This window comes from Nestor notabilis, unplaced genomic scaffold (genome assembly GCF_000696875.1).
Source record: "Nestor notabilis isolate BGI_N333 unplaced genomic scaffold, ASM69687v1 scaffold22701, whole genome shotgun sequence".
Taxonomy (NCBI): domain Eukaryota; kingdom Metazoa; phylum Chordata; class Aves; order Psittaciformes; family Psittacidae; genus Nestor; species Nestor notabilis.
The window spans coordinates 1-11,575 of record NW_009913660.1 but is presented as its reverse complement, the minus strand read 5'-3'; the positions used below and the strand labels follow the sequence as shown (position 1 = coordinate 11,575).

The 11,575-nt window shown below is 38.9% G+C and overlaps 1 protein-coding gene across 1 annotated transcript; it reads right to left on the bottom strand.

The window, feature by feature from the left end:
* Positions 1 to 250: 250 nt before the first annotated feature.
* ZCCHC8 (zinc finger, CCHC domain containing 8) lies at positions 251 to 10,704 on the bottom strand. Its single transcript, XM_010023301.1, has 13 exons — positions 10,673 to 10,704; positions 10,022 to 10,096; positions 9,428 to 9,533; positions 8,621 to 8,695; positions 8,200 to 8,303; positions 7,748 to 7,813; positions 5,803 to 5,863; positions 5,213 to 5,355; positions 4,319 to 4,461; positions 3,445 to 3,557; positions 2,719 to 2,802; positions 1,798 to 1,912; positions 251 to 1,056 (listed from the first exon to the last, which is right to left on the bottom strand). Exons 2-13 carry the CDS (start codon positions 10,039 to 10,041, stop codon positions 251 to 253), a joined length of 1,836 nt encoding a protein of 611 aa, XP_010021603.1. The 5' UTR covers positions 10,042 to 10,096; positions 10,673 to 10,704.
* Positions 10,705 to 11,575: the final 871 nt, after the last annotated feature.

Genomic DNA, 11,575 nt, shown 5'->3' with positions numbered 1-11,575 from the left:
GTCCTGTTATTCCTCAGTGGAAAGATGCAATCCGGAGAAATTCTTCTGTATTTTCTGGCCACACTGGTGGTCCAGGGCAGTAAGGAAGCCCTGCACTGACTCCAATTCCAATGAAGAATGGGGCAGACTTGTGTTTGTCAAGATTCTCTCCTTGCCACAAAAGGATAAGGAAAGTGTTCAGAGTTTGTGAAACTGGAGGAGGAAAGAAACAGAAGCAGGGATTTGGATTAACGGAACAAAGGATGACCAGTTAAGATGAAGTCTTTCTCCTTTGCTGGTTTCTTGGGGAATTTTTTAACACGCTTCTTATTCGTAGATAAACACCTGTGGATTCTGCCAAGTTTTCAAATTCAAATGGTGTTATGCCTGCAGCAAACTTGCTCATATCAGGAACAAGACTGCAGTTTTTTGCAGTGCTTTTGACTGCTTTATTATCACTTGTATTTTCTCCCTCTTTAACCTCAGAGTTGGGAGCAGGCCTGGCGTTATCCAGCAAGCCTTCAGAATCTGTATTAGCAGGATCCTCTTTGGAGGTGAGTGAACTATCTCCTGGATTGGGACTAGTCATAGAATGTTCACTTTCTGGTAGCTGTTCACTGGTATCAGAAAGCCTTGTTTCCACTGAAACCACCTTCTCAGGTGACCTTACTTCTGCAACAAGATCTCCTTCGTTCCTAGATGGTGATGATGTAACAGAATTTCCAGCTAAAGGTGTATCAACTTGAATATCAGAGTCACTGTTAGTGCTCTCTGCCTGCTCAAGTGCTGCCCAGATTAAACGCTGCTGTTCCTCTAGCTCTTCCAAGGTCAGAGTATCCTCATCCATGACCGCGTCCACTATTTTTGGCTCAGGAGTCTCACTGGAAGGATTTGATGGTGAAGCAGTCCTAGAAAGAGGATGGCACGTGGGGGTTGAAGGTTGAGGTGGTGTAAGATTTTGTGGAGGTGTTCCCTGAGGTAAAGGAGGAGGAGTTGACATCGATGGATGCCCTGGTGGCAGTGGAGGTTGGAACTGAGAACTGCTCGGGGTTTGAGATCTTTGTGACATTTCCAGATCTAGAAACAGATTAAAAAGACACCTGTTAGAATCAGAAATAGGATTAAGACAAAATTCAAAGTGCCAATATCCTGATAATGTAGTAGACTTAGGTCTTCTCCTTGGTTTTCAGCTGAGATAGAACAAACTTCCTGAAGGTTTTAATGTCCATTGAAACTATGTTTTCTGGGATTTTAGCTTTGCTGGCTATTCAGTAAAATAAATAAATACATTCTTGAATGTCTTGAGAACAAACTTATTCCACACTGAGACAACTGAAGGATTTCCTATAAGGAAATCCAAAATTTTCTCCAGCTATTCTAACATCTAAACAACACTAAATCCTCCTGTGAGTTTGACTTATTTTTAAGAAGTTGTGAGCTTGTAACTTCCTATATTATTTCATCCAAATATTTAAGGATCTCGAGGTCTTCCTTAACAGCAGTTTCTTTGGGATACACACCTGAAGTAAAGAGATGGGAATTTGTAACCTAGCGTTCCAGTTGCTCTGAGCACACACTTGAAATCTCCTGCTTGGTATTAGAAGATAGGACAATTGCGGCAACAGAGAACACTTATTGAAGAGAGGCCCAAGTGCAACTACAGTAGGACCCTGAGACCATATGTTAGCAGTTACATTAATTACCCCCATAACGCATTGGCTTCTCTTTATGAACACTGACATTTCCATTCAGAGCAAGTTATTTTGAAAATAAAAATTGAAACTAGTAAAAGAATATAAATAATTGCAGAATAACTACCAGAATCTATTTCCATGTCAGTTACGGGTGCCTCCAAATTGTCGTCTTTTGGTTGTTTTGAGTGATGAGACCGTGACTCAGACGCAGGCCTTTTATTGTTTGATTTTGGACTTGGCTGAAAAGACATTATCCAGGAAACCAAAAGAAATTAGTATTAAATTGTATAAGGTAACATTTCCAGCTATAAGAACATATTTAAAGCAATTTCGTAACTGTACAATCATTTGGTTGACCCAGTGTGTAAACTCTGAAGTTTGAGAGATTCAATGCAACTGAACAGAACTGTAAGCTTGTGCAGGTTTAAATGGCAAAAGAAAAGACTGTCTGCATTCCTAACGTAGGATTACAAGCAAGTTTGATCTCATGAGACCATGACAACTCAAGTATTGCACATCCCTTTCTAGCAGGCTAAGAATTTACTGTGTAATTCCAAACAGCATTACACTTCAGGCCTGAGAGCAGAGCTTGCATGTCTCATTCTTAAGTGGAAGTATTCTGCAGTAGGTAACACTAGGCTAGAGTCACAGTAAAGAGGACCTGAGATGATAAGGGACAGGACTACCATGTGTTTTCTCACATCACCGTAATAAGATCACTCTTAACCACGACTGTGGCAAATAGCTTTTCATTTAGTAGGGTCTGGAACTAAAATTGGTTTTAAGTTTATAGCAACCTTTTTTACCGCTGTTTAAAAAATACTGCACAACTGGGATCTGCTTATATTCATTGAAATCATGGCATTTGTTCTGAACAAGAAGCTGCTTTTTGTTAGAACAGATAAGCATTTCACACCTGGCAGTGTCAACAAGAAAGCCCATCCCCTTGTGCAAACCCAAGAAGATACAAACACGAGTTCATCACTGGCTACAGGACCTACAAGGCAGTTTTATAATTTTGCAAATAACAATGAGACATATTCACCGCATGGAAACTGGAAAGGTACTGAGCAAAAACCTCCTTCTGCTGAGATGGCTGCATGGGGATGGAACCAAACAACTGCCATTCCTACAGGGGGAAAGAAAAGGAATGATGTTGCGTATGTGGCTGATAACACAACAGAAGTGCTGAGAGATTAACCAGCCACAATGAATTCAAGTTCTCATCAAAAGCCTCATTTATCAAGAGTAAATAGGTCTTTAATAGGAACTTCTGGACAACCGAAATACTTTCACCTGTGAGCACAAACTGATGTGATGCACTACAACTGGGTAGGAATAATCATTAAAAGAAATGAAATTCATCACCTTTACAAAATGTCTGGCTGACCATTTCATAGCAACGATTCTCCAACATCTGTAAAACCACTACAAACTTCCCCTTGAAATAACTGTTGAGACCAAAAAAGGCTTACTTTGAAAAACTGTTAATTTTGAATGAAAAAAACCCTGGAGGTTGAGCAAACTGAATGAAAAATCACGTTTGGAGGCCACTAAAGGGACAAATGTAAAGCTGAAAAGAAAATGCCCAAGCGCTGCTTTTTAATGCGCAGGCAGGGACATCAGTGACGAAGTTCACTACTAACAGCAGCTTAAAATGCTTTTGAAAGTAAAGTTCAACAGCAGCTGTCATAGATTTTTCATTAAACTTGGCAAAATGCAGTTACTGCTACTCAACACGTTGTTTAGAAGGCAGAGGACAGCTACTTACATCTGGGATCCCACTTGGAGTGGATATGTTAAAGCCTGGATAGTTTATCAACTTTGAGACATCATAAGTGGTGCGTTTTGGTTGGCGAGATTCTTCATCTGCTTCACTACCACCTATAATGAAACAGAATTATTATTGCTGCTAATTAAGAATGTTAATGAAAAAAATCCACAGGATTTAACAACATGGGTTTGAGGTTTGGAATGTAAGTATTAATAGAGGCTTTGTGATCCACAAAGGCATTAACAGTGACCAAATCTATCAGATACATGCATGAAGCTTCCCCAGAAGCCTAACTGGGTATTTATAACAATACTATCCTTCACTACCATTACTCGCCTCAGAATTTGGCTGTTCTCTGAGATGCAGCATAAATATTGGTCATTAGTAAAAAGCTGGTAAATGACTTGATAAATTGGATTTCAAGGGGTGAATTCTTTGCTTGCTGGTGGTCTCACTTTGTAAGAGTAAATTATTGAACTTCAGAAAGTGTTATGGTTTCTTTCATGAAACATGAGAAGCTTATTAAAAAAAGGGAATTTGACAAGAGGCTAAGCACAAGCCTTGCAGAGTTTCACAGGAACTCCATGTTCTAATAGCAAGGGTTCATTAGAGTGAAACCACATTGAGAGTTTTCCTCTATGCAGTGCACTCATTACAAAAGTTGTTTCATTCTCATTACAGAAGTTGTTTCACTGTCACATCTTAGCTAGAAGAAAGGGGAGTATTTTTACATGACTTTAGAAAAGGAAACTTGATTTACAACTTTCTCCTACTTCCATGATGGTTTCCATACTAGGTATTTGGCCTCCTGAACAGGGTGCAGCCAGTAAATAGCACACTGAAAACTGCATTCCCACAGCACATTCCTTACCTTTTCCATCATAAAGCGCAAGCCCCGAGTGCTCCATTTCAGCCTCCTTGAGCCAGCCTGGAGGGTAACCCAGCTGCCGCATGCGATAGATAAATGGAGGCAGACTCTTATCTGTGACCCCAAGTGCATCTTGAAGTTCCCCACTAAGTCAAGAAAACAAACAGAGAACAAGATGTCCTCCAATACAATCCATAACCGAGTTCTGACAAAAGGAGTTTATGAGCATTTTGTTAAATGTCAAGTTAAAAGAACTTAGTTTTAGCTCAAACCATGTTGCCTGTCAATCCCAGATATAACAATTTTAGGTCAAAACCAGCTCTGATGTTTAACTTTAATTTCTCAAATGCTTAAACATTTTATAAGAATTAATTCTACACTGAGAACAACTTACTCGACTTGTTACTTCTGATTCATGGCCTTAAATGGAGCTACCACAACAGAAAAGAACTTAATGCAACACTTAATTTACTGGTGATTTCTTTGGAGACTGCTATAGTCATATTATGATTTGGTTTTTAAACAATTTGAATAGAGAGAAAAAGAGAGGAAGGGACAGCCAAAGCTCAACATTTTCAGAATTTGGCATGCATTTTTAGTTTACTAGGAATATATTTACAATTTGAGTAGCCAGAGAGTAACATTTATCTCCCTGCATTCGGGAAAGTTCTGCGGGAGGGGCAGGACTATTAAGCTATTAATGAGTTTTCATTTGAAAAACATCTCTGCAATTTATTAAACTATTTTATTTAGCAAACAAATACAAATATAATACACCCAGAGTTAAGAGTAGCAGATGGATTTAACAGGAATCTGGAAAGTAACATCTGGCACTCCAAAGGTAGAAAAGCTATTCCAGAAAAGCAGTGCAACCACTAATGGAAGAAAAAGAGATACCTAATTACTCCTGGTTTAAATTTTCCAAACCTCTCTTCTACTTCTTCTGCATGATAACGCTGCTGAAAAATCTGATTGCTCGATTCACCACAAGCTTCCATAAACTCCTTTCTCTTCTCACTTATACGAGCTGCATTTCGTGGCTTAAAGATAATACAATTGGGAAGTTTAGATGTGGACAATTTACAGCTTATGCACTCCTTCACCCAACATAAAATTGGTACTCCTTGCCCTCAGCATACTTAATCATTTATCACACAGCCAATGTGATACATCTACAGTTGTAATAAAAAGTACATAGCAAAAACCCAAGACTATTTGCATTGGATCTAGTGGAGCTCTAAAGCGGGAGGAAAGACTCTTCAGACTGAAAAATGTCCCTCCATAAATTAAAGGGAATATTCAAACTATTACACTACAAAATTAATTCATTCAGATTTAGCATGTTAGAATTGATTAATTATGACCAGTAAGATCTAATCAACAGAGACAAATAACCATTTGTACACGTCCTGACCCCAAAATAGTGTGGTTACACCAGAACATTTCTTGGAGAGCAGCAGTCTTTTGAGTACTGCTGTAGACTTTACCTTTGGGCAGTCTTTCATTTGATGGTCTTCAGAACCACAATTGAAACAAGTAGGTTTTGGCCTGCTTAAAAAACGCACAAGAAATGAAGCCATTTACAATTCTGCAACAGTAAATGCATTTGATTATTTTAAATCTTACTAGTTTTAAACTTAAGGAGGAAAAAAAAAAGAAGTAAGCATTGCTTGCTGATTTCAGGTGCTGTCTTCTGCTTCTCTTAAACTGACTTATTAATCTTCAAGAGAGAGTAACAGAATATTGTTTCTTTCACAGTCCTAAGGAGAACACAAGAAATGAGAAAACACAGGCACAGCACTGGGGGGGAAAGAATACATGACAGAATGTGGAAAGTAAAAAAAGAGAACTAAAATTACAGTGGAAAAGTAGTACTTCCAGGCAGAACTGGAGCTTTTATATCCCCTATAATAGAGATCTACGGCTTTAAGAGGGAACAGAATAGCCAGTAGAATAATTCAGGCTGGATCTCAACAGATCTCTAATCCAGTGCCTTAATCAAAGCTGAGCTGGCAATGAGATCACACCGGGCTGCTCAGGGCTTTATCCAGTTGGGCCCTGAAAATCTCTAAGGGTGGAGACTGCACAACCTCTCTGGGCAACCTGATACAACAGTTTAGTGACCTAAAGTTGGAAAAGCTTCTTCTCACATCATGCTGCAGAAAGAGTATTCACTGAAGGGTTTCTACTTCTGATTAAGTATGTAGACATTTGCTTAGATAGTGACAATAAATGTAAACAAACCCTACATACTAAAGCTTATGTTATGTCCAGAGGAAGGAAAGTGAAGATGTTAAAACAGTACTTCTCACTCTACAGCACAGATAAGGAACCCCTCAATTTAACACACCTGTAGTACATTAATACCTCTATTTCTCTTTTTATGCTTGATTCATCAGAGGTCTGACCCTTTTTACAATACTGAGAATTGGTTACCAGTAGAAACAAGCAGGAGAGCATGACTACTTCTTTGTCAAGTCCTGGTCCACAGTTTGGACAAGTTATGCATATAGTGAAATTGTGCACTGAAAACCTGGAATGGAACTGCAGCTGGCTACAAGCTTGATTTTCCTTGTAAATTCATACAAGGGCAGCAAACACTTTCAACATTATGGGGGAAAATTCCAATCTCTTACAAGATGTTAATGAAATACTTCCTTTCTGAACATTCATTTTTATAAAAATAGGATGGGGACCAGAAGAGGATACAAAAAGGTGACACAACAATCAGTGTCTAGGGTAAACACACCCCCTCCAACCTCTTGAAGCCTCTAGTAAGATAAAATGAAGTGCATCTTCTGCTTCATCTTTACATAGTATTCAAACAGAAACCTTCTGTAGTGATCAAAATATTTTATCACCATTCTGTATCATGAGCATAACCCTTCAATGTGCTTTCCATTCAGAGGCAGTATTTCTAATCAAACCCAGCATGCCCCTTTATCTTTGCAATTCCCACTGAAATCTTGCCTGGTCTTCACCGCATCTGAAATCAGTGACTTCAAACATTATGAAGACCACACAAGCTGCCAGCTGGAAACTCGTTTCACTTCTTCCCTCCCATAAAAGCTCTACAATCAAGTCTAAGACCAGTCTTAAAAAGTCTATGAAATAAATCAGACAGGAGTTGTTCTACAAACCAGTAAGCATGATGACAGTACACCAGTACAAGGATGACAAAGCAGTCACTATAAAGACAAACAACCCAAGAACTGGCTGTAAACTTCAGAATGTTTTTACAAGTTTATTTTAGGCCCTTCCTAAAGGAAGTCAATAAACAAGAGAAACCCACTGACTGCAAAGCTCAGCACTGGTTTACTCCATTTAAACTCACTGCTTACGTATGTTCAAGGGTTTAGTATACTGGGGAATAATCACAGTGTACATCTGAACTTTTCAGCTCAAAACTTTATATTTAAGAATAATACAAACCTTTTTGGTTTTACTTGTATTTCTTGTCCATCTAGGGAGAGAATGTGGCTGAAAACTTGCTGGTATCTTTAGATTTCAATAAGGAACTGCTACTGGATAGCAGATTTTATAGAGGAAGAACAGCTTATTCATACCTGGAATGAGCTGTTATTCCAAACCTGATTACAGACTGGCCCAGGAAAATCCTAAAGTCACAAGATGTATTTATGGGGACAAGGCATTCAGTCTTCCCAAGCACAAGCCCACTAAAAATCAATGAGCCAATCATATAAAATACTGGAATGGTTTGAGTGAAAAAAAAAGCCATTAATGACTCATTAAAACTTTTCATCTCTAATGACTGATACAGTTTGACAGAAATGCACAATCTACTGAACAGGACTGGAGTTCGATTTACCCACTGGCATTCCCTGGATTTGAGAAACGGAAAACCCCTTTAACAAACAGGATACTTAGGTATTTCCCATCCTTCTGTCAGCTGTGGATTCTCATTTAATATAGGCTGTCCCAGTTTATCAAGACAAAAATTGGTAAAATACAGAACACTTCCTACAACCTGTAGAAAAAAAGTCAGAAAATTGTCAGAAAGGTGTCAGTATTTAGGTCAGATTGGCAGCATTTCTATAAATTTACACTGCTTGAAATACTTCCAGGTTTTTTTTCCCCCACTCTGTAAGAATTTACAAGTAACACATGCCCACACCTGTAGAAATACGTATTTTTTCCAATGATGTAGCTAAAACATGCTGAACTTAACTGCTATTCCATTGATAAATGAGACTTAACAAGAGCTTATTTTAATGGCAGTGTATATTAAATATGTAGAATGAAGAGTCAGACCTACCATTGAAGAGAACATAGTCAAGAACTTACACTAAAAGCTTCTTTCACTTTTTTAGAACTCGAGCTTGCTGCTTTACCATCCTCTTCCAAAAGAATACTGGAGGGCTGACATGAGAAGTAAAAATGCAAATAGCTCATTTAAAATAACAGTAAATAGAAGAGTTCCTAAATTACTCACGTATGTGAAAGGCACAGAATATGGAATACAGCTCCTATTCTTTCAGGAAACAGTTAAACAGTAGGATGGAGATGTTTACATTAATCATGACACAGTCCAAAGAATGACACAGCTCATCTCCAATGTTTTCTCTGGTAAGAAATATACTGCATGAAATCATCTTTATTCTCTCAAAAGCTACGAGAAAGATGGAGAGAAATGTGCCACTTCACCCTTTTATTCAAAGTGAATGTCAAGTATAACTCCAAATTCCAAACTGAGAAGAAAGTGGAATTTTCCAGATTCTGTTGTTCATCTACGCTCTCATATGCTCAAAGTTGAGCCAAATACTATCAGAAAAGGACACAATAAGTTCATACCTTATGGTCTTTTCTAGATTATTTAAATCAACTTATTACTTTGCTTTTACACAAATTTCACCAGGAACAAATTCAGAGAAGCACCTTCATGTGCACAAATGGTATTTTCTTTGTCCTGGTCCTCTACGTTTGGAACAAAGAGTTATACAACCTTTGCTTAATGGTTATTTCATAGATACGTAGCAATTAACAGGAAAAAAACATCTGGAATTCGGCTATTTAGCAGGGTAGTATTTCAATATTCCCACAATAAGGACGCAAGAGAAGCAGCACCTAATAACAATTTGAGTTTTTAAGTACCTGTGGCTTAACAGTGAGCTGTGTTTTCTCTTGTTCACTTTTCCTCTGCTCTTCATATTTCTGAACTAAGCCAAAAATAAAATCTTCAATTTCTTGATGATACTGCCTGTAATGACGAAGTATACAGAGGTGAAGATGTGAACAAGATTGAAACATATGCCAAATGCTTTTATTTGCTTGGTTGAAGTGTTCTTGGTTTTGGGGTTTCTTTCAGTATTTACCATTGTGCTGGTTTTGTTTGGGGTAGAGGTAATTTTCTTCTTAGCAGCTTGTGTGGGCTGTGTTCTGGATTTGGGCTGGAAATAGGTGTTGGTAACACACAGGGATGTTTTTGCTACTGCTGAGCAACGCTTACACAGTCAAGGCCTCACTCCAACCTACCAGCACAAAGAGTTGGTGGGGGACACACAGCCAGGACAGCTGACCCCGACTGACCCAAGGGATATTCCAGACCAAATGGTGTCATGCTCAGCATATAAAGGTGGGAGAAGAAGTAGCTGGGGGGAGGGAGGGTGGACATTCAGCACGGTGGCATTTGTCTTCCCAAGCAACCCTTACACATGCTGGATCCCTGCTTTCCGGCAGAGTACTTACCTAGAAATGACATTGTTCATAAATAAGATCTGTAACAGAGGCCCATCTAATTTGGAGTTCTCCACATAAATTCCACTAGAACAGAACAAACACACAGACAATGGTTACTGCATTAGCTTTACTCTGAATACTCCCTTTCTGGTTTATCACAGCAAAGAGTCAGGAGCCTACAGAGAGAGGAAGGTTTAGCCAATACAAGTTCAGTACTTTTAAGGAGTTTCAATTCACTTAAACAGAAATCTTCCTCTTTCAAGCCAAGCAGGTTGCCTGCTGTGAGGTGGCAAGAAAACAAAAGGGAACATCACACTACAGTCATTTTCTCCTGTTATAAAATCTTTTAAATACGATTTTGAATAAATAAGGTCTCTTATTTATTCAACCATGTTAATGTACTTATTCATACTACTGAACTGTACAAAAACCTGTTTCCTTAAAGGCCACCAAAGTGTCCTGAACAGATAGGTACACACCAATAAATAAAACTACAGCAAAACAAACCAAGTTCTTGATATTCAAGTCTAAGAGACTTTTCAAGAATGGTAACAACAGTTTCCAACTGATGTGGCAGACACTGTTCCCTCAGGCAGCTCTTGTCTCAGACAAACTCTATTTCAAACATATATAGTTCATACAAAGCTTTAAGTCACATACCTAGGACGAGTCAGAATATTCAGCTTCCTTTTAAGTTCCTGATGTTAATTTACTGTTAAAGAACATTACTTTCCACAGAAGACACAGACCTCTTAATTGAAGGAGCAAAGCCAACAAAACACCTAACAAGAATTCCACAGAGTAACAAATGGGGTTTCAGACCTTCCATTTCACTGCACAGAGGATTATTTACAAATCCACCTGTTGTTGAAGAAACACGATAAAACAAAAACAAATCAACCAACCAAAATCACCCAAACCCACCCCAAACCAGAGCCCAGATGAAAAAGGACAATCCAATTACTGTAATTCATTACATGCACTACACTTGAATTGCCCTATTTATAGTATTTGTTTTAAAAGTACCTACAATCACAGAAAAAAAAAAAGTCAACAATAAGACACGTACTTGTAAATAGTAAATAAACTATAAAATCAATTCCAGATTCTACTCTGCTGCAGTATCAAACCATTTAGGGAACCAGCCACAATTTACAGCTTAAAATTATTTGTAGGTATGTTAAAAATGGGGTTTAGTGAACAAACAACTGTTTCTTTTCCCTAGAAAGTCAGAAAGGAGCCCAGCATCAAGTGTTTTAACGGTCATCCCAGCACCAAGAACTCAACTACCTCCTTTGCCACCTGAAGCAAACTGGCACGGACCTGGACGCTCTAAGGACAGAAGCTTTCAGAGAAAGCTTCCTCTGAACATACAGACGCAGAAGCCAGGATAAACTTTTTACCAAGCTCCCTGCCGAGCTCCATTCTCAGGACGCGCCAGGCTCAGACCGACCGGGCCTTCCCCGACAGCGGCACAGGGTCCGGCCTCACGGAGGTCCCGAGAGGCGGGAAAAGCCGGAGCCCCTCGGCTGGCCTGGATGGGAACCGAGGGCTGAAGCGACC

What these genes read in the sequence shown, in the direction of transcription:
- ZCCHC8 (XM_010023301.1), bottom strand. Translation starts at nt 10,041, where the DNA reads ATGAACAATGTCATTTCTAG. An exon ending in AAGTGAAAGAAGCTTTTAGT is followed by an intron (nt 8,304 to 8,620) that starts GTAAGTTCTTGA and finishes TTTTTTCTACAG; the next exon opens with GTTGTAGGAAGTGTTCTGTA. An exon ending in AAATGAAAGACTGCCCAAAG is followed by an intron (nt 5,356 to 5,802) that starts GTAAAGTCTACA and finishes ATTATCTTTAAG; the next exon opens with CCACGAAATGCAGCTCGTAT.